The 24,330-nt window shown below is 41.9% G+C and overlaps 1 protein-coding gene across 2 annotated transcripts in view; it reads right to left on the bottom strand.

Annotated features, from left to right (window-relative positions):
* Positions 1–24,330, bottom strand: part of ADAMTSL1 (ADAMTS like 1) — a 939,419-nt gene that overhangs the window by 97,756 nt on the left and 817,333 nt on the right. For both annotated transcript variants that reach the window (XM_064579938.1, XM_064579939.1), the window contains one exon: positions 5,060–5,187. In XM_064579938.1, coding sequence (XP_064436008.1) covers positions 5,060–5,187 — 128 coding nt within the window. The remainder of the gene's footprint in view (positions 1–5,059; positions 5,188–24,330) is intronic.

The raw sequence follows: 24,330 nt of genomic DNA, 5'->3' as shown, positions 1-24,330 counted from the left end.
GATGATAACGAGCATTATTGAGGATGTGGAGAAACTGGAACCCTCATGCATTGCTAGTGGAAATGTAAAATGGTGCAGCCACTTTGGAACACAGTTGGTAATTTCTTAAAAAGTTACATCCAGTGCAGAATCCTTGTCAAGGGACTGCATACCTAGTACAAACATGTGATGCTGCAGCCTCTCCTAGAAACGACTAACCCAGGATATGCTATATCCCACTATCTGTCTGACCATGCATCCTCTTCCCTCATTCCTCTGGATAGACGTGAAAATTGCCTTTTCAGAATTTGAGATGGGCTAGCTTGGATCATTGGTACTTCTTTGTTTCCTTTAGTCTACCGAGGAGCAGAGCAAGTTGGCTGGATTCTCCTGCTATATTCTTATCCATTTTATCTAAGTTCTATAAAAGCTAGGGCTCTTTAGTGGGCATGCTCCACATATGTACACATTGAACAAAACTTAAGGATGTTGGTTACTCAGTATTATATCAGATAATGAAATCCCTTGATGGCAACTTGGATTAGTCAATGGCCATTACACTGTTGTTCACAGCACCACCTGAAATATAGCCAAACATGTCCACCTTTGCCTCTGATCTAATGCCCTGGAGAAAACCTTCCTTTGTCTATCTTTGTCATTGGTGACAGGACCCTCTCTGAGTCTGTCTGTGAAGCAAAGTTCTCCTTTGGTTAACAGAAATGCTGGATAAAAATTTCAGAAATGCCAATCTTAAATGACTTATGTTATAAAAGCCTTAAAAAACTGCTTGTCTTTTATTGCAGCTACTAAATCAGATGGGGAAGGGGTAGAGAAAGAAGAATTTCAAGGAAAATGGCCTTTTTAAATTTTCCTTTTATTTTATTTTCTGTGATCTCTTTATTAGACACAGTAGTGTCAGCTATTCGATTCATAAAAAAGCAGAAAAGCATGCCAGGAAAGGAGAAGTATTTTCTGTCTCTCTCTTCCTGTGAAAACTTCAGATGAGCTCATCTGTATTCTCCCCTTTCAATGAAAGATACGCTCATCCCTCATCTTCTTCTCATTTTCCAGTGATGATGTCAGGCAGGCCTTACAGCATCTTTTTTGTGATCTTATAAAATCAGTGACAACCAAAAACGTTTCCCTTATGGCTATGACCTCATCCATGGTCTACACCTGGACAGGACTCATCTGCATTGGTAAGTAGAGCTAAACTCCACTGATCCAGACTGAAGTAATTTACCAGCAAACTACTGCTTTCCTTCAAAACGCTGCCTTTGTCATTCAGATTGGAAGGTTCCTGAGCAACCTGGCTGAGTGTTGAATCTGACTAGTTGAGATGGCTCTCCCATCTTTGCGCCCATCTCTGTACACACCAGAAACTCTCCTTTATCCAGAACTGTTTATCCTGATGTAAAGTAATCAGTACTTCAAAATGTTAGGTATGTGACATTATGGGGACATTCTTATACTCCTCCCTACCCCCTATTATCTTCCCATCCTCAGTATAATACTGTCATCTACATTCTGAGCAGTGAAATAGGTATCCAATTAAGTCAGTTTAGGACAGAAAGGAATTTTGTGGCCCTGTGTTGACCTGGCTGTGAGCTTCCATTCTGAACCAGGGAGGGGGACAGGGAGATGCTGGTTATCTCCATGCTGACACACACTTGCAAAGTACCCTCAAATCTCTGAGACTTACAGATAAATCAACACGTAATGGATGAGTTTGGAGAAAAGCAAAAGGATACCAAAGACATTATTTTAGAGGCCCAAAGAAGGCAGACCAAGGGAAGGGTTTGGCTGTAAGAGAATGTCTGAAGCTGAATGGTGTTTACATGTTTAAAGAAAAATTGTGTACAGAGTAGCAACGGACCTAAAATGAATCTGAGAGGCAGAATTGTCAACACAGCCAATCCAGAGGATGGGGTAGCTCAGTGGAAGAGGTCTGGTTGTGGAGAGTTCATCAGGCCCATGTGAAATATTCCTTACCACAATCTATCTCCCTTGCTCTGAATCTAGGAAGTCCAGCCCTTTCCAGATAGCTAATCCAACTTCCCGGGCTGGCATGGAGACATTGAGGGTGAGGTGCCCTCCAAAGGTCTTGTGAGCATTCTACTCTCTGAAAAGGAGTCTCCTCTACTGTAAAAATAACTCGACTTTTGTTTTATGCATTATCCTCACAATAATAATAGCTAACAAATATTGAGTGCACAATTATAAGCATCTTATATGAATGTATTTAATCTTCAAAGGAACCGTCTGAATCGAGTATTATTTTATCTATTTTTATCACATTTACAAATGAAGAAGCCAAGGCAGAGAGAGCAAAGAAGTTGCTCAAAGTTATATAGCCAGGAAGTGACAGAGCCAGGATTCCAATCCAGACTAGGAGGCTACAGAGCCCTCAGGCTTAACTGTCATACTCTGCCTGCTCTTATGAATTACTGTGAACAAGTTTCCCTACCTCTGGTCAACTCAGGTACACTGGCAAGACCAAAGTTCATACCTTCCTTACAAAATCATGGGGACATCTGAGTATCTTGAGCCTCAAAAAGATTTTTTTCCCCTTTTGGTCTAATATCCATGCAGAAGTCAAGGCAAAAGTCTGCAATGTTTTTGGAAGTACAGAAGCACAGAGATTTACCATGAAGATTAGACTGCATTTGAGCTGAATCAGTTCCTAAGGCCATACTTGAAAAATTTCAGTGTGAAGACTTATAATGAAAAATACATGGAAGCCAAGTTGGACTAATGTTTTACACATTTTAGAATTGCTTTCAGGATGTGTTTCATTTTAGAAAAGCTAGAGAAAGAAAGGGAAACATTTATTGAGTGTGAACTATGTGCCTGGCATGGGGCTAAGCGCCATCTTATTTAACTCACAACGATCCTATAAGATATTATTAATTTCATTTTTATAAATGAGAATGAAAACTCAGTGAGGTTATAGACTTTGTTCAAGGTAAGCAGCATAATTGGTAAACAAATCTAGAAATGCTTGACACTCATTTTCCCCTTAAATGTAGTGTATATATTAGGGTGGTATTTTATATGTCACTACATAGGATCCTGATGCATACATTTGAAGGAAATTGTAACTATCTCTCCATTCTAGGTAGTCTGTAAGCCTTATGGAGCACAAAACTCAGGGCTTATTTATTGCTAAGTGTCCCACGATACTCGGTGGAGGGCGCGCTTAGAATAGTAGCAGGTATGCCACAGGTGTAGATGATAATCCCAGGTAAAGACACAAATCCAATCTCAAGGCATCATATTAAAACGCATTTTGACCCTTAATTTTTAGTGGGACTATCAGATTCATCAGCAGATCTGAACAAACCCCAGTACTGAAGTATAATGACCCAGTCCCCTAGGTCCTAGGTGTGGTGTTTGTGACCTACTTCATAGGTTAGCCCTTTCCTCCCATTCCTCAGTACCTCTTAGGCTGCTCTCTCTTTTCTGGCTTTGAACACTTTGGCAGCCTCCACTAGCTTTTCTTCAAAGAGCTGAAGACAAGTCTGATGTTACAATTGCCTTACTTAATTCCAGACAGGTTTCCATTCATCGTATTAAATTCAGGTGAACAAAGGGTATTTAGTCTGTGATGGAGCTGAACCATATCTGGATAAATATAAACAAGAGACTTAATCCTATAAGAGCCATTATTTGCCAGCAATGGGAAGGATGTCAGCAGTGCCCTTGCTAAAGGCAGGTTGTAGTGTGGAAGGCAGAAGAGCTTTTACGAGATCGGTGCTGAGCATCTGGACTCTGTATAAAGAGGGGAATAAAGATTGTAACTGGAATACATTAGGAGGAAAGCAAATGTTCTGCTCACTCAAAAAAAATAGGCATTAATAATATCAGTCTTTAATCCACTCCAGGGCAATCTTAGCTTGCCTTATTCACTGCTGACTTTCATCTTCCCTGGAAAGCCTCCTGCTAAAGGTCCCTTTCCAGATCAGCCTCAGGTCATGGGGGCAGAAATGCTGTTGCTAAACAGATATGCAAGGGAGTAGCATGTGTGACTAGAGAACAGTGTGACAACATAATCCCAGCATGGACCGATGAGGTCAGTGTGGGGTGATGTTGGCTTTTCTAGCATCTACTGAATCATCTGACAGGAGCAGCAATTGAAAAAAATAAATACAAACACATGCAACGTACCACCAAAAAGACTGCATGGCCCAGATCTGAGAAAAAGGATCCTACTTTGGTAGGATCACTGGGGAAATGGAAGGAACAATGAGCTGGGAGTCAGGAGGCCTCCGTTCCCTTCTTATCTCCACAACTAGCTGGGTGCTTACATGACCTCAGGTTACAGGACTTGGCCTCTAAGAAATGAGGGCACTGGTACAGTTGGTACCTAAGGTCTTTTTTAGTTTCAAAGGCAAGGATTTGTGTCCTATGTTAAGAGAGGTTTTTATGAAGTCCATGATGACAAGACCACAACCTTGGGAGATGCTGTACTCTGCACTGCAGTTTTCTTAAATCACCATGTGCAGAATGTTTTGCCTAACTTTATAGATAAAGGGAAAGTGTTGGCAGGTGCGTTAGAGCAAGAGGTTGAAATAAAACAGCATTGGAGAGAACAACGCTCCTGCTCCAAACCACGACTGTGGAATTCCAACTGCCCGTGTGTCTTCAAGTCTTCTTTGTAACAGGTGTAACAAGGAGAAATGATGGGATCCCAAGTGAGCATTCAAGATCTCAGGTCACGCCTCGTGTTCCCGAACACGTTACTTACTTGTACACAGCTCCTCTGCTCATGTTGTTCTGTCTTCCTGGAATATTTCCCCCCATCTCTGCTTATCAAAATCCACCCATTCTGACTCTAAAAATCTCCCAGATGGAATGAATGTCCTGGCACACTCTTAGGTTATCATTTATACCACGTATTTCATTCTACCTCCTATTGTATACTTCATCTCCATTTAATTGTAATTATAGGTTATAATCTCTCTGAAGGCAGGGTTTGAATCTCATTTATCTACGTGTTCCCGGGCCTGCTTGGTACATCATAGGCATCTGCTCAAAACAGGGTCATTCCGAATGGAACCACACAGGATTTTCACATTACCTGCTAATGTGACAGCGATGGAGACAGAGTCATATCCCAAGGCATTGGTGGCGTTACAAGTGTAGAAACCCACATCAGCTTCCACTGGTGCCAGGATCTGTAAGGAATCATCTGGCTGCAGAAGAATCCTGGAGGAAGAAATGGAGACCTGATCAGGTCAGTTGATTCCTTTTTGGCATTCAATACTGGTAAGGCAGAAAGGAACCCTATTTTATTTCTATTTCTATTTATTTATTTAAGGTAGGCTCTATGCCCAGCATGGGGCTTCAACTCATGGCCCTGAGATCAAGACCTGAGCTCAGATCAAGAGTTGGATGCTTAACCAACTGAGCCACCTCTGTGCCCCTGGAACCCTGTTTTAAAATAGAGACAAATGAGGCACAGTGACACTCAGGAACCCAGGCTCTCTTGCCACTTTGATTGATGTGATTCTGAGAGCAGCCCCAAATGAGATTTTTGATTGCCTATGCAGCTTGATTACTTGTTGATTACTTGATCTAAAAATACCAGTTGGAGTAGACAGCGTATGTTTGCTGAATACATATTAACACCCACATCACGGATGAGAGGGGAGGCTGGAATGAATGGTGCAGATGGGTTTGGGAAAGGCCTATTAAGGAGAAGGAAAAATCATAAAGGAGGAATAGAGCTTGGTTGGATGGTGGAAAGTAGGCAGGGCTTCCAGACATGGAGAAAGGCATCTGGAATAAAGGCTTGGAGGTGTGTGAGAGGAAGTATAGTGATGAGAGGATCCTGATGCATATGTTTGAAGGAAATTGTATGTCTAACTACCTCTCAATTCTAGGTAGTCATACTTATATCTATTATCTTCATTAGTCTGTAAACATTATGGGGTATAAAACTCAGATCTTATTGTTTCCCATAATACTTAATAAAGGACCCTTTGTAGAGAAGGTGCCCAGTAAAATGAAGGCAAAACCTGCCCTTCAGGACAATGGTAGGAATTCCAGAATAGTCGCCATCTAGTTCCAACACTTTGCTTTCCCTGAAAAGAATTACAAGCATCACCTTGTGAGTGCCTAGCAAGAGGTTCAAAACCCACTCCAATCTTAGTCTACCCTTTGTTCTTTTTTGGATTTATGCCATTTCTAAGAACCACTTGCTACATCATGGCAGTTAAGCAGATCAGTGACTAATGATGAATTGAAGTTTATGTCTCAGTGACTTGATGAGGTCATGACGACTGGATTGTATAGGTGGAGGTGGGAATGTAGAGGGGGCAGGGAGGAGGAGAGGACTGGAAGCTCAGAGATCCAGTGCCTGGACCTGCCTGGGCCTTAGGTCAGCAAACCATTCAATGGCACAGCAATGCCTTACAGGTGGCTTATGGGCTTCTAGAGTCAGTCATTTCCATCTTTGTGATAACTTCCACCTCCTTAGTTTCAAAAGGCCCAAAGATCTATTCACGTAATATCATGTTAACATCCACCCTCAGAACGTAAGCTGGAAACAGGGGTCATTTTTCAGGAAAGGTGGGGGGAGGGAAAGCATGCAAATGTCAGAAGAACTCATGAGACTTGGTGGCGAAATTAAGACTAGGAGTCCAACCTCCTGCCCCAGCAACATGTTCTCCCCACTATAAAATTCTTTCCTATCTTCACTATCTCTCTTGCTGGGTCCTCTCCAGACTCTATGTGATTGACACTTTGGCACTGCCTCTCATCAGCTTTTAGTTATTCTGCGGTGGGCAACCAATCTGGCAATGTCACGCTTCCTCAACTCCATTTTTGGCCTTGAGCCGATTGCATTGCTTACTCTTACCTCTTGGCAGAGGGAAGGCAGGAAAGAGGAAAAGCAAGGCTTACATGTATCAGTCTTCAATCTACTTATGCAGTTCTGATAAAAATGGGGAAGGAAACAGAAAACCTCAGCTAAAGGGAAGTTTCTGGATGGTCTGTGTTTGACTCAGTGCCATTCCACACCATCACCACAATTGCTGAGGAGAGTCAAGCTTTTGGGGCACTGAAATGGAACTGAAGTTTTATGAGGGGTGGGAGAGAAGCCATGAGAGATTGTGGTAGAACTCATCCACTCATTCATTCACACATCTATTAAATGCTAAGTGACTTTTTTTTTTTTAAAGATTTTATTTATTTATTTGACAGAGAGAGACACAGCGAGGGAGGGAACACAAGCGGGGGCGGGGGGCGGGGCAGTGGGAGAGGGAGAAGCAGGCTTCCTGCTGAGCAGGGAGCCTGATGTGGGGCTTGATCCCAGAACCCTGGGACCACGACCCTAGCTGAAGGCAGATGCTTAACGACTGGCCACCCAGGTGCCCCCTAAGTGAGTTTTCTCAAACAATTACATGTTAGTCTATTTCAAAGGAGCTAATAAGAGAAAGATGACGATACACACTTATCTTTGGTAAACTAAATAATATGTAATAATGTCACTATCTTAAAAAAGAATCATAACAGAAACAACTATATTATCATTGCTAAATGCCTTCAGGTATTCAGGCTGTTTTATATTAAAAAAATTAAAAATTGATTTTATGATTTAAGTCATGATGATGTCCCAGGAACATGTATGCGTCCATAATGACTTCCAAACAGCAATAATAAAAGTAGGCTTAATTAAATTTCAATAGAACTGACTACTCATGATGATTGCGTTTAGTCCATTGTTACTCAGTTTTATTGCACTCAAAAGGCAGGGATTAGATTTGCTAAATTTCCAAGTCCATTGGGATGGCTGTCTCCCTAAAACCGGCATCATCTCTCTCTTCCCTACAGAAAGCTTTCTTCAATTGAACATTCAGAGCAGGAGGCTAGAATACCGGTCTTCTGAACTTTATTTTGGTCCTGCTATTGTTTAAGTAGTCACCCCTGGGAAACCCCTTCACCTTCCTACATTTCAGCCTATCCACTTCTCAAACCCAGTTGAAGTAGGTTTTCCCTACTCAGCAGAGGAAGCTGTGAAAATAAGGTATGTAAGGAATTTCCAGACCATTTTTTGGCATTTCCAGTGATGCTTTTGTTGGTAATGTTGGACACTCTGAATGAAGAATTAAATGTGAGGAAGGATGGGAGTGGTAAAGATTGTCAGAAAGGAAGAGAGGGGCGCAGGCTATTGGCTAATTCTCTGTAGCTCCAGACAATTTATTAGATCTCCATATTCAGGTCATCCCCCCCCCCAATAGAACTACTATATCTGCCTGATCTCACCCACTCCCAACAGTGGGCCTGAGCCACCCATTTTTTAAGGTGGGGGCGGTTAGCTTTTGTAGCTGTACCACTCATAGGCACAGGTGCTACTGAGTGAGCCATAATGCTTTCTGAGCAGGTCTGAAGCTTGGAAAAGATTCTCACAGAGGTGATGAAGAGAAGGAGGAGAGCTTCTGGGGCTGAACTAGGATGGGAATAGTGGGAGTGAAAAGGAACGAACCTAGACCTTGAGATTTACCATTTGCATGTTCTTTTATTTCATAAAATGTATATACAAAGACAGAAGATAAAGTATTCACCTTCATAAAAACATTTCTTAATATTAACTTAGGACAAAACCTACAGGGGACAAAAGCTGAATTTGTCACTTATTGCATATGCTTACAAATTATTTAACTCATAAAACTGAACTCTTTAGCTCAAGAAGTACACAGTTATTTGGTTGTAGAGTTGGAATTTGAAATAGAGATTCTTGGTCTAGCACTCTTCTTTTTCAATTTATCATGTCTTTTAGTATGTCCTCAACTTGGGTAGATGGGGGTTTGGAGGCTGCCACCAGGGGGAGCAGTAGTTCTGAAGAGGGTTCCCATGCAGGGCTCTCTAGGAAACATGACAAAGCAAAGGGCTTTGCTGTGGAGCCTGAGGTCGGCAGTAGTCTCTCTATCTAGCCTGGCATCTAGGGAGAGAGATTCCCGGGGAAAAAAAGCTTTCTTTGTATTTCAGGCGTCAGCTCTATTAATTTAACTTAATTTGTTAGTAGCTGATTTCTGTTAGCTTGTATTTTGTTTTCGGATTTGACAGGCCTGTTTTAGAATGCACAAACACAGAAAACACAGAAACACAGTGCTGCTTTCCAAGCAAAACCAGAAAGATTTCTCTGGGGTTGTTTTGGAATTTAAGGAATCAGAGAATGAGAGGACATGGAATGGAGCATAATTAAGGCCTACATAGAAAATGGTCCTGTGGTCACATTAGGGATATTAATACTAGCTGCTTTACTCCCATACCCACACCCCACTTCCCTTTTGGTTTACTGAGCTAAAACTTACTGCTTTATTTCCCTGGTCATACAGTTAGCCAGAAAAGAAAGGAGTTTTGCTTTTCTGATGGCCTTTACTTGATCTTCTTTGTGACAGCGTGTCTTCTCAAGCATTCTAGCAAAGAAGGAGTGGCTGAGAGTAAAAATAATTGTTTTAGTTACGTAAGTATGGCCCCTGTCCACCTGTGAGTAGGATTTGGACAAAGTGCCCATGGGCCAGTCCTACCAAGTATAAGCTCCTTGAGGTGAAGTTGTTGCCTCTGCATTTGTAATGTCCTGTGAGAAAGTACTCTTAGTTGAAAAGGAGGCAGCTCTGGGTGTCTAAGAGAAAGTCTCTAGCAATTCGGTGAGCAGGGTGGCATCATGATGCCCTCTGAATCCTTGGCTCAACCATGATCACCACTGTCTTGTGTGGGCTCGTCTCTCAAAGTGATCTCCATGAGGAACCATGTCAAGCTGCTGCAGAGAGGAAGGCTTCTGACTTTAGTCAAGAGAGACAGAGGCATGTGAATGTCTTGGGTGAGCTTTTCAACTCTGGGCCTCTACATTCTTTTGGCAAATGGAGGGTAATACTGATCTCAGACAGTTCTTTTGAGGACCAAATAAAGGAGTATATAGACCCATTCTTACTGTTTTCTAAGTAAAAAAAAAAAAAAAAATCAGCTTCCACATCAAATGCAGCTAACAAATTAGTATTTTTTAAAATGATGCAGGTGGTGCACACCTATGTTACCATCTCGGAACTCCTCCTTATCAAGAGGAAATCTTCAAGTTCTGTACACAGAAATACCATCTGCTACACGGTCATGATGTTGCACCATTTCAGGCCTATCGACCTGACAAGCATGCATTCTTAAACCCACTTTAGGTCCCAGCACAGGACTGGATGCTGGAAATCATAGGTACATCCTTTCTCTTTAGAACAGTATCTTCCTCTCATCTTTGCAAAATTACCCATCCCACATCCCAACACTAACTTGTTTCTCTCATCAAGGTGGCCTCTTTGACTCTCCTTGTCATTAGCTTGGGGATGAAGTCATGCTCTTTCTCCTCCCATCTATCCTTCATGATTGCAGGGTTGTAAGATCGAGCCCTGTGTTGGACTCCACATTAGCCATTCCATTAAGAATGAGTCCCATTCTACCTCCCATGTTACCATGGTCCATGAGAATTTCTCCCTTTCCTGATCTTCCAGAGTTGTTCTGAGCTGTACTACAAAACTCTTTCTGCTCTACAATGTCTTATTTCTTTAGTTAGATTGGAAACTAATACTGCAAGGGCTGAGACTCTTGCTTCTTTCATAGTTCCCTCCTCAGTATTCAGCACAGGGCTGGCATGCTGAATAGATCCTTGTTTAGTTACCTTCACAGCAGTGGAGCTCAAAATGATCCTACTGACAATACAGCAGAGTGGTTAAGAGCCCAGATGCTGGAGGCAAACTGCCTGGGTCCCAACCCCAGCTTTACCACTCAGTCACTTTGTAACCTTGGGCAAGTCATTTGTCTCTTAGTGTCACAGTTTCCTTATCTATAGAATGAGGAGAATTATAGTATCTATCTAGGATTGTTGTGAGTATTCTACCTGAGCTCAGGTATTTAAAGGATATAGACAATAGGTACCTGGGTGGCTCAGTCAGTTAAGCTTCTGACTCTTGGTTTTAGCTCAGGTCATGATCTCAGGGTCATGAGATCGAGCCCTGTGTTGGACTCCACATTGGGTATGGAGTCTACTTATGATTCTCTCTCATCTCCACCCCCACCCCCACTAGCATGCGCGCTCTCTCTCTCTCCCTCAAAATAAATAAAGAATGTAGACAGAGTGCCTGATGTGGTAAGACCTATGGAAGCACAGGTTGTTGCTGCTGAGATTGACACGACCATCACCATCATCATTCACTCTTCATGTCCGAGCATATGTATTCTGAATGTTGTGATGAACGGTTCTGACAAGGGTAAAGGACTGAGAAATGTAGAGCTTTCAAAGAATAACACATCAATCAGGCACACGGGGAGGGACAGGGGTCTGCTGTGTGAGTGAGCCACAGGGCCTTTACCTTAGTGGTAGCGCTGGGGACAGAGAAGAGGCGCAGAGACAGGCCGCATGGCACATAGGGTTGGCAAGCAGCTCAGTTCTACTCTTGACTCAGAAATCTCTGAGTAAGTACAACTACATATTTTCCTAACTGCTACACTATGAACCAGATACTGAAATCTTAGAACACTTAAAAAAAAAAGCCAGAATCCTGCTATTGCCAAAAAAAAAAAAAAGTATATAAATAGAGAATAAAGGAATGAAATTTGGAAAAAAAAGTGAGCTTACAAGCAAATATGTGAAGTGAAAGGCAGCTGTGCAAAGAACATCAGCTCCAAATTCCTAGGAGGAGATGCTGAGGACTTTTACTTACCCTGAAATGCAGATTTTGTTTTTTTTTCCTGCCTAGGAATTTTTTAGATTAGGATCATCCAATCTACCACAAAGGGACAGTGGGGCCATTACTTACTAGACAAGTATATAAGTTTTCCATAATTTTATTCTGTCATGTGATTAGACTGATATTTTTATCGCTTTTGAGAGAGGAAGCAAAAGCTCAGAGAAGTAACTTGCTCAGCTAGTGTGCGGTGGAATCAGGAATGGGGAGTGACCTTTGACCTTTAAAAAAACTGACCATGTGCAGGCACCCGCTGGGACCTAATAGTAAGGCATGTGGTTTGGCTTTATTTTTAGTGGGGAGTAATTTGTGCCAAGGTTTGTAGTTACTCAGGGAAATGGACAATCACTAACAAGAATATTCTGGATTTTAAATAACTGGAAGGCATGTGGTTTGGCCTCATTTTTGGTGGGGGGTAATTTATGCCAAAGTTTGCAGTTACTCAGGGAAATGGGTAATCACTAACAAGAATATTCTAGATTTTAAATAGCTTGAAGCTGGAGGGGAAAAAAACAGAATGCTGTGAGAAGACCTCCTCTGTGAGCAAGAATTTTTTTTCCGAAACCAAAAATTATCGTAGCCCAGAGACTTGCAAGGGAGAGTTTTGTTTTGCACAGATATTTTGGGGAAGAGATTTGAGGTTCATGAAGAGTTTCATATCACCACTTGGCTAGGGCAACTTTTTATAACCTTAGCTGTTTTTAATGTAATTGCCAACTCAAAGTTATTTGATGCTGGAAGCTTCACGATTGCTCCAGGTGGAAGTATAGAAAATATTCTTGGAATGGGAGAGGCCACCTGACCACACATTCTTAACCCTGTCCTAATACTTTCTGCCAAATGCTTCAACTTCTTTCTCTGCAGCAACTCATGAAACCTTGTATTTGCTAATACGTGTAGTTTTATTTGCTAGCTGGGTAATTGATTTCGAACTATCAACCTCTGCATGAAATGACTCTGACTTGATTTCCATTTACCTGGGAGGGGGATCAAACTCTGGTCAGCCACCACCTGCTTTTGTCACCAGAGTTTTACTGGAGCACCACCACGCCCAGAGAAAGTAAGTGCTTTCTATGGCCGCCTTTGGGCTACAATGGCGGAAATGAATGGTGGACATGGCCTGCAGTGCATAACATATTTATTATTTGGCCCTTTACAAGAAAAGTTTGCTGACCCGGACAAAGAACATGGAAGAATTTTCCCTTCTGGTTTGTTTCGGTGCCTCACTTATATAACAATGTTAACCACTTTTTTCAGAACTCTGCCTTTTTCTAGGACCACTTTTCTAAGAAGAATAAATGAACCACGAAGGGGATCTTTGGAGAAGCCCTGAACTTTCAGGGAAGAGTCAGTGCCTCACTTGTGACAACTGCTTGTCACTCTCTTGTGTCCTCTGATGCTCCTGTGACCTTTATATTGACCTTCAATCCTTTTTTTCCCCTCGAGGCCTACGTATTTACTGGGATGGCCCCTGTTCCTCCGACTTGCTATTCCAGTTTTCAACTGGGAAAAACATTGGTCATCCCCACTGCTGTTAGTTCTACAGAGGAAATAAGCCAAACCAAACTGAAACCGGTTTCTTCTCTCCCTATCTGCCTTGCTTCCAGTTTTTATGCAAACTTGGAAACTGCATTTCATGTGCTTATGACTTTTACATATAGCGTTATTCACAGCTGTGGTTCTGATCTTGACGCTGGAGGCATTTCCCATTTGATTCTCTCCTCCATTCTGAGAAGTTTCCATCTGTAAATACTCTGTGTTGCCCAGGCCAAAGCCTTCCAAATACTCCTTAATTCATCTCCTATTCAACACCACTTTGGAAAATTGTCCAAAACTGTCTGGGAAGTATAAGCATGGAGAGTATACAGATTTCTCTGTTCTACTAGACCAGAAACAATAGCAAAAAAGAAAATGTCAGAAGAATATGAGCATCCTCTCCTATTGCCTGGATTTAGGCTAATTCTCCATCACACTATGTTTTCTTAGCTACCCTTCTATCTCAACTCTTTCAACAACTGCCTAGGTTGTTCCTAGGTTCCTCAAAATGAGAATAAAGCTCCTTATTTGGTGACGTCCTGGAAGGTGGTGTGACATAATGACCTCATATCTATATGCCAGTAATCATAGATACTGACGTACGAGTAACCATTGTGTGCCAGGCACTTTACAGATATTATCTGTTTTTCACACCGTTGCTCTTCTGCAGAGCAGGTGTAATTATTTTTAACTAATGAGCAGACCAAGGTTCAGAGGGATTAAAGTGGGCTCACTTCATAGGAAATGGCAGAACTGGAATTCCAGCCCAAGTTGCTGATTCTAGCCCTATTGTCCTTCTACCACTATGGGCTGCCCTCTATGTTAACTGATGCACCATCGGACTGCTTTTCCTAACCAAGGGGGTAGTCAGACATGACCAGCACAAATCAGGCAGACCTAGAATAGAAGGAAAACAGGGACAGGCTTAGGGGCTAAAAGGCAGAAATTCCTTGGCATTAGCCCTTTCCCTAGGATTCCATGTAGATAGACTATTACCTGCCACTTTTCACCCCTAAGAAGGAATCAGTATTTTCTTCAAAGCATCTAGTTTCATATGATTCTTCATGTTCACCTGCATTCCTTTGAAAAATCCCTTAACCTTCAGGAAAGTCTTGTTTAAATGCTTTAAGCCTTTTATTAGCTGAGCTAATGCAAATTATGTCTGACTGGCAGCTCAGTCTTGGGCCAAAGTGTTGAACAGCGAGCCCGGACTTCTCTGTCAGTGTGGGGCTATCAGCAGGATTTAGGTTTTCTCAGGGGAAGGATCCCTCTTCAGCCAGCTTTTCTTCCCGATTTGGTAATCTGGCTTCCAGTGCCAATTTTAGAGAATCTTGATTTTCTTTCCTATAAGAAAGTCAGCAGTGTTCTTACAGGTGGTATTGTTCCTGGATTTGGGTTCAGACGTAGGAATACGGAATGTACATCTGTCCATATTACACGAGCCTCCTGATATTAGATGTGGGGAAGAGTTACTTGTGAGACTCTTTGGCCAGTGTTACACCCTATCCAAAGGTAAACTGGAGTTAGCTTCTGCCTGAATCTCAGCTCACTGTGGTGAAATGCAGGAGGGCCCAGTAAGTGTTCAGTATTTATGCAGAGTAACTGAAAAGCAAGGAACAGTTTAGCTTCACCTTGCTTGTGGTCTAGGTCTCTAGATGCACACGTATACAGGCCATCAACGCTGTAAACACACACAGAGATGCAAATGCATATGTCACAATTACAGTGTTTACTGAGTAGCTCTTATGTGCCTAATCCTATGCATGTTGATAGCTGGAAATGTCCATGTAAAGGTAGAGTGATAGGAAATAGAAGAAAGGCTTTCCCTAACACACATGTGCCAAATAAAAATGAAAGTCTCACAAACTGCAAGCCAGCTGGCTAGAAGATGGAATGTTAATTTATGCTAGATCTAACTGACCCCAGTGGCTTTTTTTTGAAACAATGGCCAAGTCCATAGATTCAACTAAGGTTAAAATCAGCACAAAGAAATTGTTCCTGGAGCCAGACTTCCTTCGGTTCAAATCCCAGCTCCTCTACGTATTAAGTGTGAGACTTTGGGCAAGTTAATCTAACATCCCTGTGCTTCAGTTTTCAACGTCTGGAAAATTGGGACAGTAACCTCAAAACATTATTGTAAGAATAAACGAACACCTGTAAAACACTGAGAACAGCACCTAACTCAAAGCGAATGGTCACTACATGTTAACAATAATGATGATGATGTCTTCAGTGGCCTGGGTGTGATAGGAGGTAGGATGCTACAAGGTGTTTATTCTTGCTACTTATTCATTCTCCAGTAGGGTTTTTCAAATGGTAGTTGTGTGCCACAGGACCTCAGGGTTTCCTGACTCTTCTGTAATGGAGAACATGTGGGCAGGGCAGAAATGTTTCGTTGGGACTGGGTACCACTCCGGAACTCTGCCATAATTGCATATTAAATACTGTTCAGATTATGCACAACCATGCAAACTACAGTCTCCAGTAATTAGGAAACTTCCCTGCTAATCACTAGTGTTCATTCTTTTATTCATTCATCCATTAGTTTATCATCCATTGAGTGTCTATTGTATTCCTAGAATTGTGGAGAAATTGACATACATTCTTAAACATCTGCCCTTGAGGAAGATTAATATAATTTAGAAGGTAATGCAGAAAAACAGATAATTCTAACATGTAGTGGGAGGCTGGGCTGAGATAGAGTACAACGTATAGGGTACTATGTGGGTTGTGGAGGGGGTCATCTTGAGTTCAAATTACAGCTCTACTATGCCAGCTCAACTGAGCCTTGGGGATACGCTTCTGGTAAGGAAGGATAGGATGAGGCAAATCTAACGCCCCAAGCAAATTGCTTGGAAGGCATAGCTGAAATGCCTATATACTGCCTATACTGCTGAAAGGCATAGCTCAGGGGCGTGAGATGGGGGGTATGGTAAGAGATCAAGCGAGTGAGAGAGACAAATGTCAGATGATAAAAGGTGTTGCAAATCATGCGAAGGCACTTGGAACTTATCCTCAAGTGACGGCAAGCCATTAAAAGAATTTTAAGCATGGGAATAGCATGGACAGGTTTGCTACAAAGATACTCTGGCAGTAGCATGTCAAATGATCTAGAGCAGGAGTCAAAAATTTTTTCTATAACAGGACAGATAGTAAATATTTTAGTCTTTAGAGGGCCACCTATAGTATCTGTTGTATATTTTATTTCTTGTTTTCAATAACCCTTTAAAAATGTAAAAGCCACTCTTTTAATAACCCTTCAAATAACCTGGGTTCAAATCCCAGCTCTACCACTTACCGAGTGTGAGATCTTGAGCAAGTTGACTCAACAGTTCTCTCAATAATCCTTTAAAAGCCATTCTTAGTAACCCTTTAAAAAATGTAAAAGCTACTGGGTGTAATTTGCCAACCCCTGGTCTAGAGAAGGCAAGTACAGAGTTAGGGGGCTGTTGAAATCATCTAGAGTAGACAAGGGTAAACCAAAGTAGAGGCAGTGAGAACAGAGAAAGGTGGAGGAACGAAAGCCGCTGAGGAGTAAGAGCAGTCTAAAAATATTTTGGCTTGGGCAGCTGGATAGGTTGAAGTACTCCTTCCTGAGTGGGGATTGAGTTGTTTAATTTTTGATATACAGATTTGACCTCTTTGTGACACATCTGGTAGGGATGTCCAGTAGGCAGCTGTGCATAGGAGTCAGAAGAGAGACTAGGGCTGGTGTTGGACACATGACAATCGTTAGCATCCAGGGGAAGTCTGGAACCTTGGGGGTCATTTGTGTATATAAAGTAAGACTCCCAAGAGGGTAGACAAGAGGCAGGTAGGGGAAGAGAAATGCACAAAGACTGAGAAAGAATACCAGACATGTAGGAAGCAAACCAAGTATGTGTGGTTTCTAAAGAAGCCAGCATGTGTTTTTAGGAAGATGTGCTTAGCTTGTACAGAATCCTGCTTAGAGCTCAGATTAGATGAGAAATGTTTTCAGAGACCACTTTCTTCTTTTTGAACAAACAACATTTTGGGTGGGGGGAAGAAGTTCTTTCGAGAAGTGTATGTTGCATGCAGCCTTATAATATGAGGTAGATAGGAAACCATCAAAATCCTAGAGGAGAACACAGGCAGTAACCTCTTTGACATGGGCTGTAGCAACTTCTTACTAGATAGGTCTCCTGAGGCAAGAGAAACCAAAGCAAAAATAAACTATTCGGACTTCATCAAAATAAAAAGCTTTTGCAGTGAAGGAAACAATCAATAGAACCAAAAGACAACCTACAGAATGGGAGAAGATATTTGCAAGTGACATATCAGATAAAGGATTAATATTCAAAATACATAAAAAACTTATAAAACTCAATAATCAATGGCTCAGTCAGTTAAGCACCTGACTTCAGCTCAGGTCATGATCTCAGGGTCCTGGGATGGAGCCCCGAGTGGGGCTCCGTGTTCAGTGCAGGGTCTGCTTATCCCTCTGCCCCTTCCCCCACTCATGCTCTCTGTCTCTCTCAAATAAATAAAATCTTAAAAAAAAAAACCCCCAAAACCAAATAATCCAGTTAAAAAATAGGCAGAAGACATGAACAGACATTTTTCAAAGAGGACAAATGGATGGCTAATAGACACATGAAAAGATACTCAACATCACTCATCTCAGGGAAATACGAATCAAAACCAAAATGAGATATCAACTCATACCAGTCAGAATGGCTAAAATTAACAACACGGGAAACAACAGGTGTTGGTGAGGATGCAGAGAAAGGGGAACCTTCTTACACTGTTGACGGGAATGCTAATTGGTGCAGCCACTCTGGAAAACAGTATGGAGGTTCCTCAAGAAGTTAAAAATAGAACTACCCTAAGATCCAGTAAGTAGGTATTTACCCAAAGGATACCAAAATACTGATTTGAAGGGATACATACACCCTGATATAGCACTATCAGTAATAGCCCAATTATGGAAAGAGCCTAAACGTCCATCAATTGATGAATGGATGAAGAAGATGTGGTATGTATAGATAATGAAATATTACTCAACTGTAAAAAAGAATGAAATCTTACCATTGTGGATGGAGCTAGGGAATGTTATGCTAAATGAAATGAGTCAGAGAAAGACAATACCATATGATTTCTCTCATATGTAGACTATAAGAAACAAAACAAATGAACATGGGAAAAAAAGAGAGGCAAGCAAAAAATAGACTCAACTATAGAGAACAAACTTATGGTTGCTGTAAGGCAGGTGGGTTAGGTAGGTGATGGGGATTAAAGGAGGGCACTTGTGATGAGCACTGGGTGATGTATGTAAGTGATGAATCAATCACTCATTTTACACCTGAAACTAATATTACGCTGTACGTTAACTAACTGGACTTTGAATAAAAATTTGGAGAAAAAAATAAAGAAGGGACCATATATTTAACTCTTTGAACTACCAAAAAAAAAAAAAAAAAAGAATATGAGGTAGACAGAGAGAAGCCAACTCTATAATACACTGAGAGGGAATACTAGGTGGGACTTAAAAATTCATAATTAGCAACACTGGGGGGCACCTAAAATAGCCTCCTATATGTGGAATATTTCCAGGGTATAGGCTGGTTACTCTAGGGCTATCATATTAATGTTTTCACACCATTCAGGTACCCTTAGTGCACGAGACCCATGAGATGAGACTTTAATACTTCTTTCCTGATGGACCTTGCAATATGGTGAAACCAGTCAATTACAGGTCCACAGAGCTAAGGGTTCAGCAGTGAAAGCAAAGAGAGAAGGAGGCAGAGTTCTCTTGTTTTCTAAATCACGTGGCATCACAGCCTGTGAAAATCAGTTTCTAACCCACCCCCACGACTGTGCTGGAAAGTCCAGTTCTTTGTTCTCAGGCTGAACCAGGTGCTCACACTTGGTTATTTTAACCAGTGTGGTTAAACTAGCCCGTCCAGAATGTTCCCTGAATACTGGCAGATTTGGAGTCTGTTAACTTCCACCATGTCTGCTTCCTTCACACACAGGCACTTTGTGGTTGGCTTCAACTCCAAGGCCCGGTATGAACTCCATCTAACCCATGTGCAAGTGTGTGGGTTGGTGGGAGACTGTGAGGGAAGGTGGGGGGCAGGGAATGTGCCTGGAATTCCTAAGTGTCACTTCAGTGCGGAGTTGTGTCTCCTGCCACCAGATCTTTTAACAGAACTAATAGCAAGGGCATTATTCTACTCTGAGGTCCACCTTCTTCCCCTTTTCTCTCTCAATGTGTTTCTTAACGGAGGTCCTCGAACCTCTGGCCTCAGAGTCACCTGTAGTGCTTGTAAAGTGTGAATTACGGGGCTCTGCCATACAGAGAGTTTCTGGGGTAGGAGAGGATGTGGGAATCTTCATTTCTAACAAGTTCCTGGTAATCACTGTGCACACTGAGCTTGGGAACTCCTCCTTGACTCACTTTGAAACGTTTAGAAGTTTTAAGAGAAGTATTCTTTCCACTGGAGTTGAAAACAAACTCGGGGCCCAAGTTATTTTATTCCACGCCAGCCCTTCAGTGTTTCCTAGCTTCTGGAGAGCAGTGACTTTTATTTATTATCTCATGGTCTGGTGCCCACCGCTGTATCTAAAGCCAAGCACAGATTTGTGGAGTTGAAGGGATGACTGCAAAGGACAACTTACTAGACACCCCCCTCCCCTGCTTCCACTCATGTTCCTCTATGATCCACTGGCCACAAAGTAGCCAGTGTGAGTCTATAAAAATGGAAATCAGATCATTTTACTTTCCTAATATCCTCCAAAATCTCCCTGTGATACTCAGATTAAAAGCTAGAGTCCTTCTCTTATCTCTGATTAGCCTCATGCCTCATGCCACATACCCTCTACCTTTTGCCAACCACAGTCCAACCAAATGAACTTCCTTTGGGGTTCCTTCAACACACCAAACTCATTTCACTTTGGGGGTTTTACACTGCTTTTCCCTTGTGCAGGGGTGCTCTTCCTCCTGATGTCTATTGCTGGACACTGGTCATCATTCACATCTTGCCTTATAGGTAACCTCCTCAGAATACCCATCTAGAGTGGTCACCAAATCACTCCCTATCACCCCTGTTTCACTGTTTTGTTCAACACTTATCACCACCTGATACTTGTGCACTTTTCTGTGTTTACTGTCTTCATTCATTCATTCATTCATTCATTTGTATCTGTTTGGTGCCAGGCACTATTCTCAGCACTGGGGATACAGCAGTAAATAAGGTCTCTGCCCTTATGGACAGGCAATCAACAAATATCTAACAGATGGTGGTAAAATTCTGTGAATAAAATAGAGTTAAAGGGATAAAGAGGACTGCTCTTTTAGATAGTGACCAGGGAAAGCCTTTCTGATGCAGAAATTTGAGCAGAAATCTAAATGTAAACTGCAAGGGAACGCAGACTTCTTTTTCATTTATAATATTCCCAGTGACTAGTGGTGTGTGTGTGTGTTGGGGGGGCATATAATAGATAGGCTAATAAATTCTTACGGGATGAATAAATACCCATACTGATCTATTAGCACTTCTACACTTCATTTACTTCTCTGGCTTCCAAACGAGACTTTGGGTTTCACTGACAGGGAATGAACCTTCTTTTCCTCCATGCCCAGTATCTAACGCAGGATCTGGCTCCGAGGATGCATGGGAATGTTTGTGAAATAAAGGAGAAGCAGCAATTATGATGAACCAGTCTGTCCTAATACATTCAGAGCCATCCCATAAACTATTGCTTGAGAAGTTGGCATGTGCTTCTAAGAATCAGGTGAATTCAACTAGTAAATTATATGTATGAGGAGATACAGTAGTAACTGACTTGATAGTGATTCTTTCATATAAGCAATTTCTTTCAGATAAAACTTTGGCATATTTAAAAGCTAAAGAAGTGGTAGACTTTTTCTTGGTTACTTTCTTCCTCTCTTGACCTATCTTTCTGGCTCAGGCTACAAAGAGTATACTTGAATACATTGCAAAGTCCTACAGACCAATAGCCAGATGAATCTTGCAGATCCTTTCAGAAAGATGGATTTGGTACTAAGCAAAACCAGACTAACTGAACTATAACACTGGGCATTTCAGCACGTCTCTGTGTGAAAATAAATGAGCATTTCTGAACTGCTACCGGACACAGGAATGATGACAAGCAATGAAACCCAACACAGAGAGGTCACAAACAGCCCATAGCAAAGCAGTCCCAATGGCAGCACTGTGCAGATATATTCACTTTCTTTTCTCAAATAGGACTTGGAAAACCCTATTGAAAATGAAGCTCCAGTCATATTTCTTTTTGGCCAGCTAAGTTAAATGGAGAAATTATGCTGTCGGAGATCAGTATCCAAAAGCTCTTACTTTTCCTTACTGTGTGCCATTGACTTGCATCGGAAAGCCATGTCAAGGCTAGATCTAGAAAAACCTCGAGAGTGGCAAAAACTGTAAAGCTGTTTGCCCGTGCCCTTCATGTGCTCTTTCCCTCTTAATGCTACTCCTCACCCACACTCCCACCAATGTCCTGGTGACTGAAGAGCCAGGATTGGCCCTCTGCTGTCTTAGTCTAGCACCTTTAGTATCTTTATCACCTGGCTGCCATGTGTCTTTTTCTAGCAAGATTCCATGGAACCCTCTTCATCTTAAAGACATTAGGGCTAGACTCTCAGTACCCAAGGAGGTGAAAATTAAAAGGTGAAAGTAATATTTCCTAAGTGGTATTTCAAGAACTCTTGGTATCCCTGAGATGACAAGGGCAAAAAATTGTTCATTGATCAAAGAACTACTTGGAAAATAACGCATCCTATATTGTTCACTTGGAAAGTGAACACATGTTGGAATGCTTAAAGGAGTTTAAAAAAAATGGAAAAACCAAAATAATTTTCAATTGGGGGATAGTTAAATGTGCTCATGAACAGTAATCAGCCATTGAAAATGGCGATGCAGATCTCTACATATTATAATGAAATGTCTCCTGGACATGTTGTTGAGTAGAAACAATGTGAAATTTCTAAACACGAGTAATATCCCATTAAAAAACCAAATCATATGTGTGTATATGTGTTTTATATATAATACAATAAAATATATAAAAATTCCAAAAGGATGTATACCAAATTATTAAGAGAGACAGACTCTGGGGAATAGATGTGGGAGGACGAGGGAGACTTGCATTTGTACTTTATAGATTTAGGTATTATTTGCATTGTTTTATAGTCCCTTTATTGCTTTTATAATAAAAATGAGAAAAAATATCAAGCACCATATTTAAGAAAGTAGAAGTAAAATCCAGCAGTAAATACATATGTTCAGCTTTAAGTGAACATGTCCCAAACTCATGTGATCAGTAAACCCCGTTTTGTGGAGCACTCAGAAACAGCTCATGCAACAGGGTTTGAAGTTGCTGGGCTCAAGGCTCTGCCCACTTCCCACCAGCATATGGGTTTTTATCTTCTGAGGCCTTTTGTAAAGGAATGAAGGAGGTAGACAGGACCTCAGAGATAAATTGGTACAACTTCCCCCACCCCCTCTGCTTTTATGATGAAGGGACTAAGGCCACACAAAGTGAAGGGCCTTGACAAGATCAGCCTGAAGCCCTCAGTCCTCATCTGACTCCTTCTGCATCCTATCTTTAGTCACCAGGTGACCCAGATGGGCTGTGACCCTTGGACTTCATACAAAATATCTCCAGCACTCAAGGAAATGGTCAGGACCTCTGAGTAAGCCATGGGCTCAAATGTTCTCCCTGAAGTTCCAGGCACAGCAGAGTCCTGGTGACCCCTTTCCCCCTTCCCAACAGCCTGCCTTGTCCACAGCTTTTAGGAGGAAGGAGGGGAGCCTGGAAATAGCTGGTAAACAATAGCAAGGGTCTTGAGGCAAGTTGGCATCCCTAGTGAAGCACAGATGCATGGAAACATGAACTTATTCATTCACCCAAAACAGCATGGGTTTGAGTTGGGCAGAAATGGGTTTGAATCTGCCCTCTTGATTCTGCCTTTTGCTAGCTAGCTAACATCATCAAGCTCCTAAACTACTTTGGGCCACAGTTTTCTCATCTCAGAAATAGGGCTAACAGCTCCCATGTTGCACCCTGTTGTGGTCATTAACCAAGATGATGGCTATGAAAAAGTTGCTAGCATGGAGCACTAGGTCTGTAGTTAGTCAAGAAATGCTAATTCCCATCTTTTCCTGTGCACAGCCAACTGTTACTCCCTCAATCTCAGTAGTGCAATCCTGGGCACGAGGCAAAGGAAATATGAATAAATGGTCCCTACACTTCAGAAGCTGACTGGCTGGTGGGGAAGATGACATGATTAGGTCACAGTAGGTACGAAAGGTGCACTAATAGAGTTCCAGTGCACCCCCCACCCAAGCACAAGGGCACCACTCTTAGCCTGCACCCAACATCCTGGGGGGCCCTCTGGGGCTACCTCTCATTGACTCAGTGACCTCAAGGGGATTTACTCCAACTTTAGCTTGACCCCAAAATGTGTTGTAAAGATTTCTAGAAAGACCTGCAGGAATCATAGCAATTATGCTGATCAAGGAAAGTACAAGCTGGGGAGGACCGAGGAGCACACAAGAGGAGAGGTTCTCGAGGTGTGCATTCCAAATGCCCGGCACATGAATCCTGCATTCAAACCTTGTCTCCAGTGCTTCTGTGTGGGTCCCACATCTGTGTCTCAGCCTTCTCATCGTTGATGTGGTAACAATCATAGTATTTACCCTCTAAGGTTATTTTTGAAGATTACATAAGATAATGGCTTTAAAGCAGTGACCACAGTGTCTGGCATATAGTAAGAGGACACAGGAAAAATACTTAGTATTGTTGTTATTAAAGTTATTTGGTCTATAAGTATTAAGGCCGAGCAGCAATATTATTGACATTTCAAAAGGCACAAAAGATGCAGGCAGGCTGGACAGAGTCACATTTGTTCACCAAGTCTCAGGAGAGTCGACAGAACTGTGTACTCTTTGGACTCAAACTTGATATTGAATCCTTGGTCTGGCTCTTACTAAAGTGTGATCTTCTTGGGTGAGCTGCTAAACCTTGATTTTCTATGTGAACCTGGAGGATAAGGTCAATCTTGGGGACTGACTGT

The sequence above is a fragment of the Mirounga angustirostris genome, unplaced genomic scaffold (assembly GCF_029215605.1).
Source record: "Mirounga angustirostris isolate CCGP_5_RB_7025 unplaced genomic scaffold, mMirAng1.0.hap1 SCAF_15, whole genome shotgun sequence".
Taxonomy (NCBI): domain Eukaryota; kingdom Metazoa; phylum Chordata; class Mammalia; order Carnivora; family Phocidae; genus Mirounga; species Mirounga angustirostris.
Note: the sequence above shows the minus strand (reverse complement) of the source record. Positions and strands in the feature narration are given on the sequence as shown.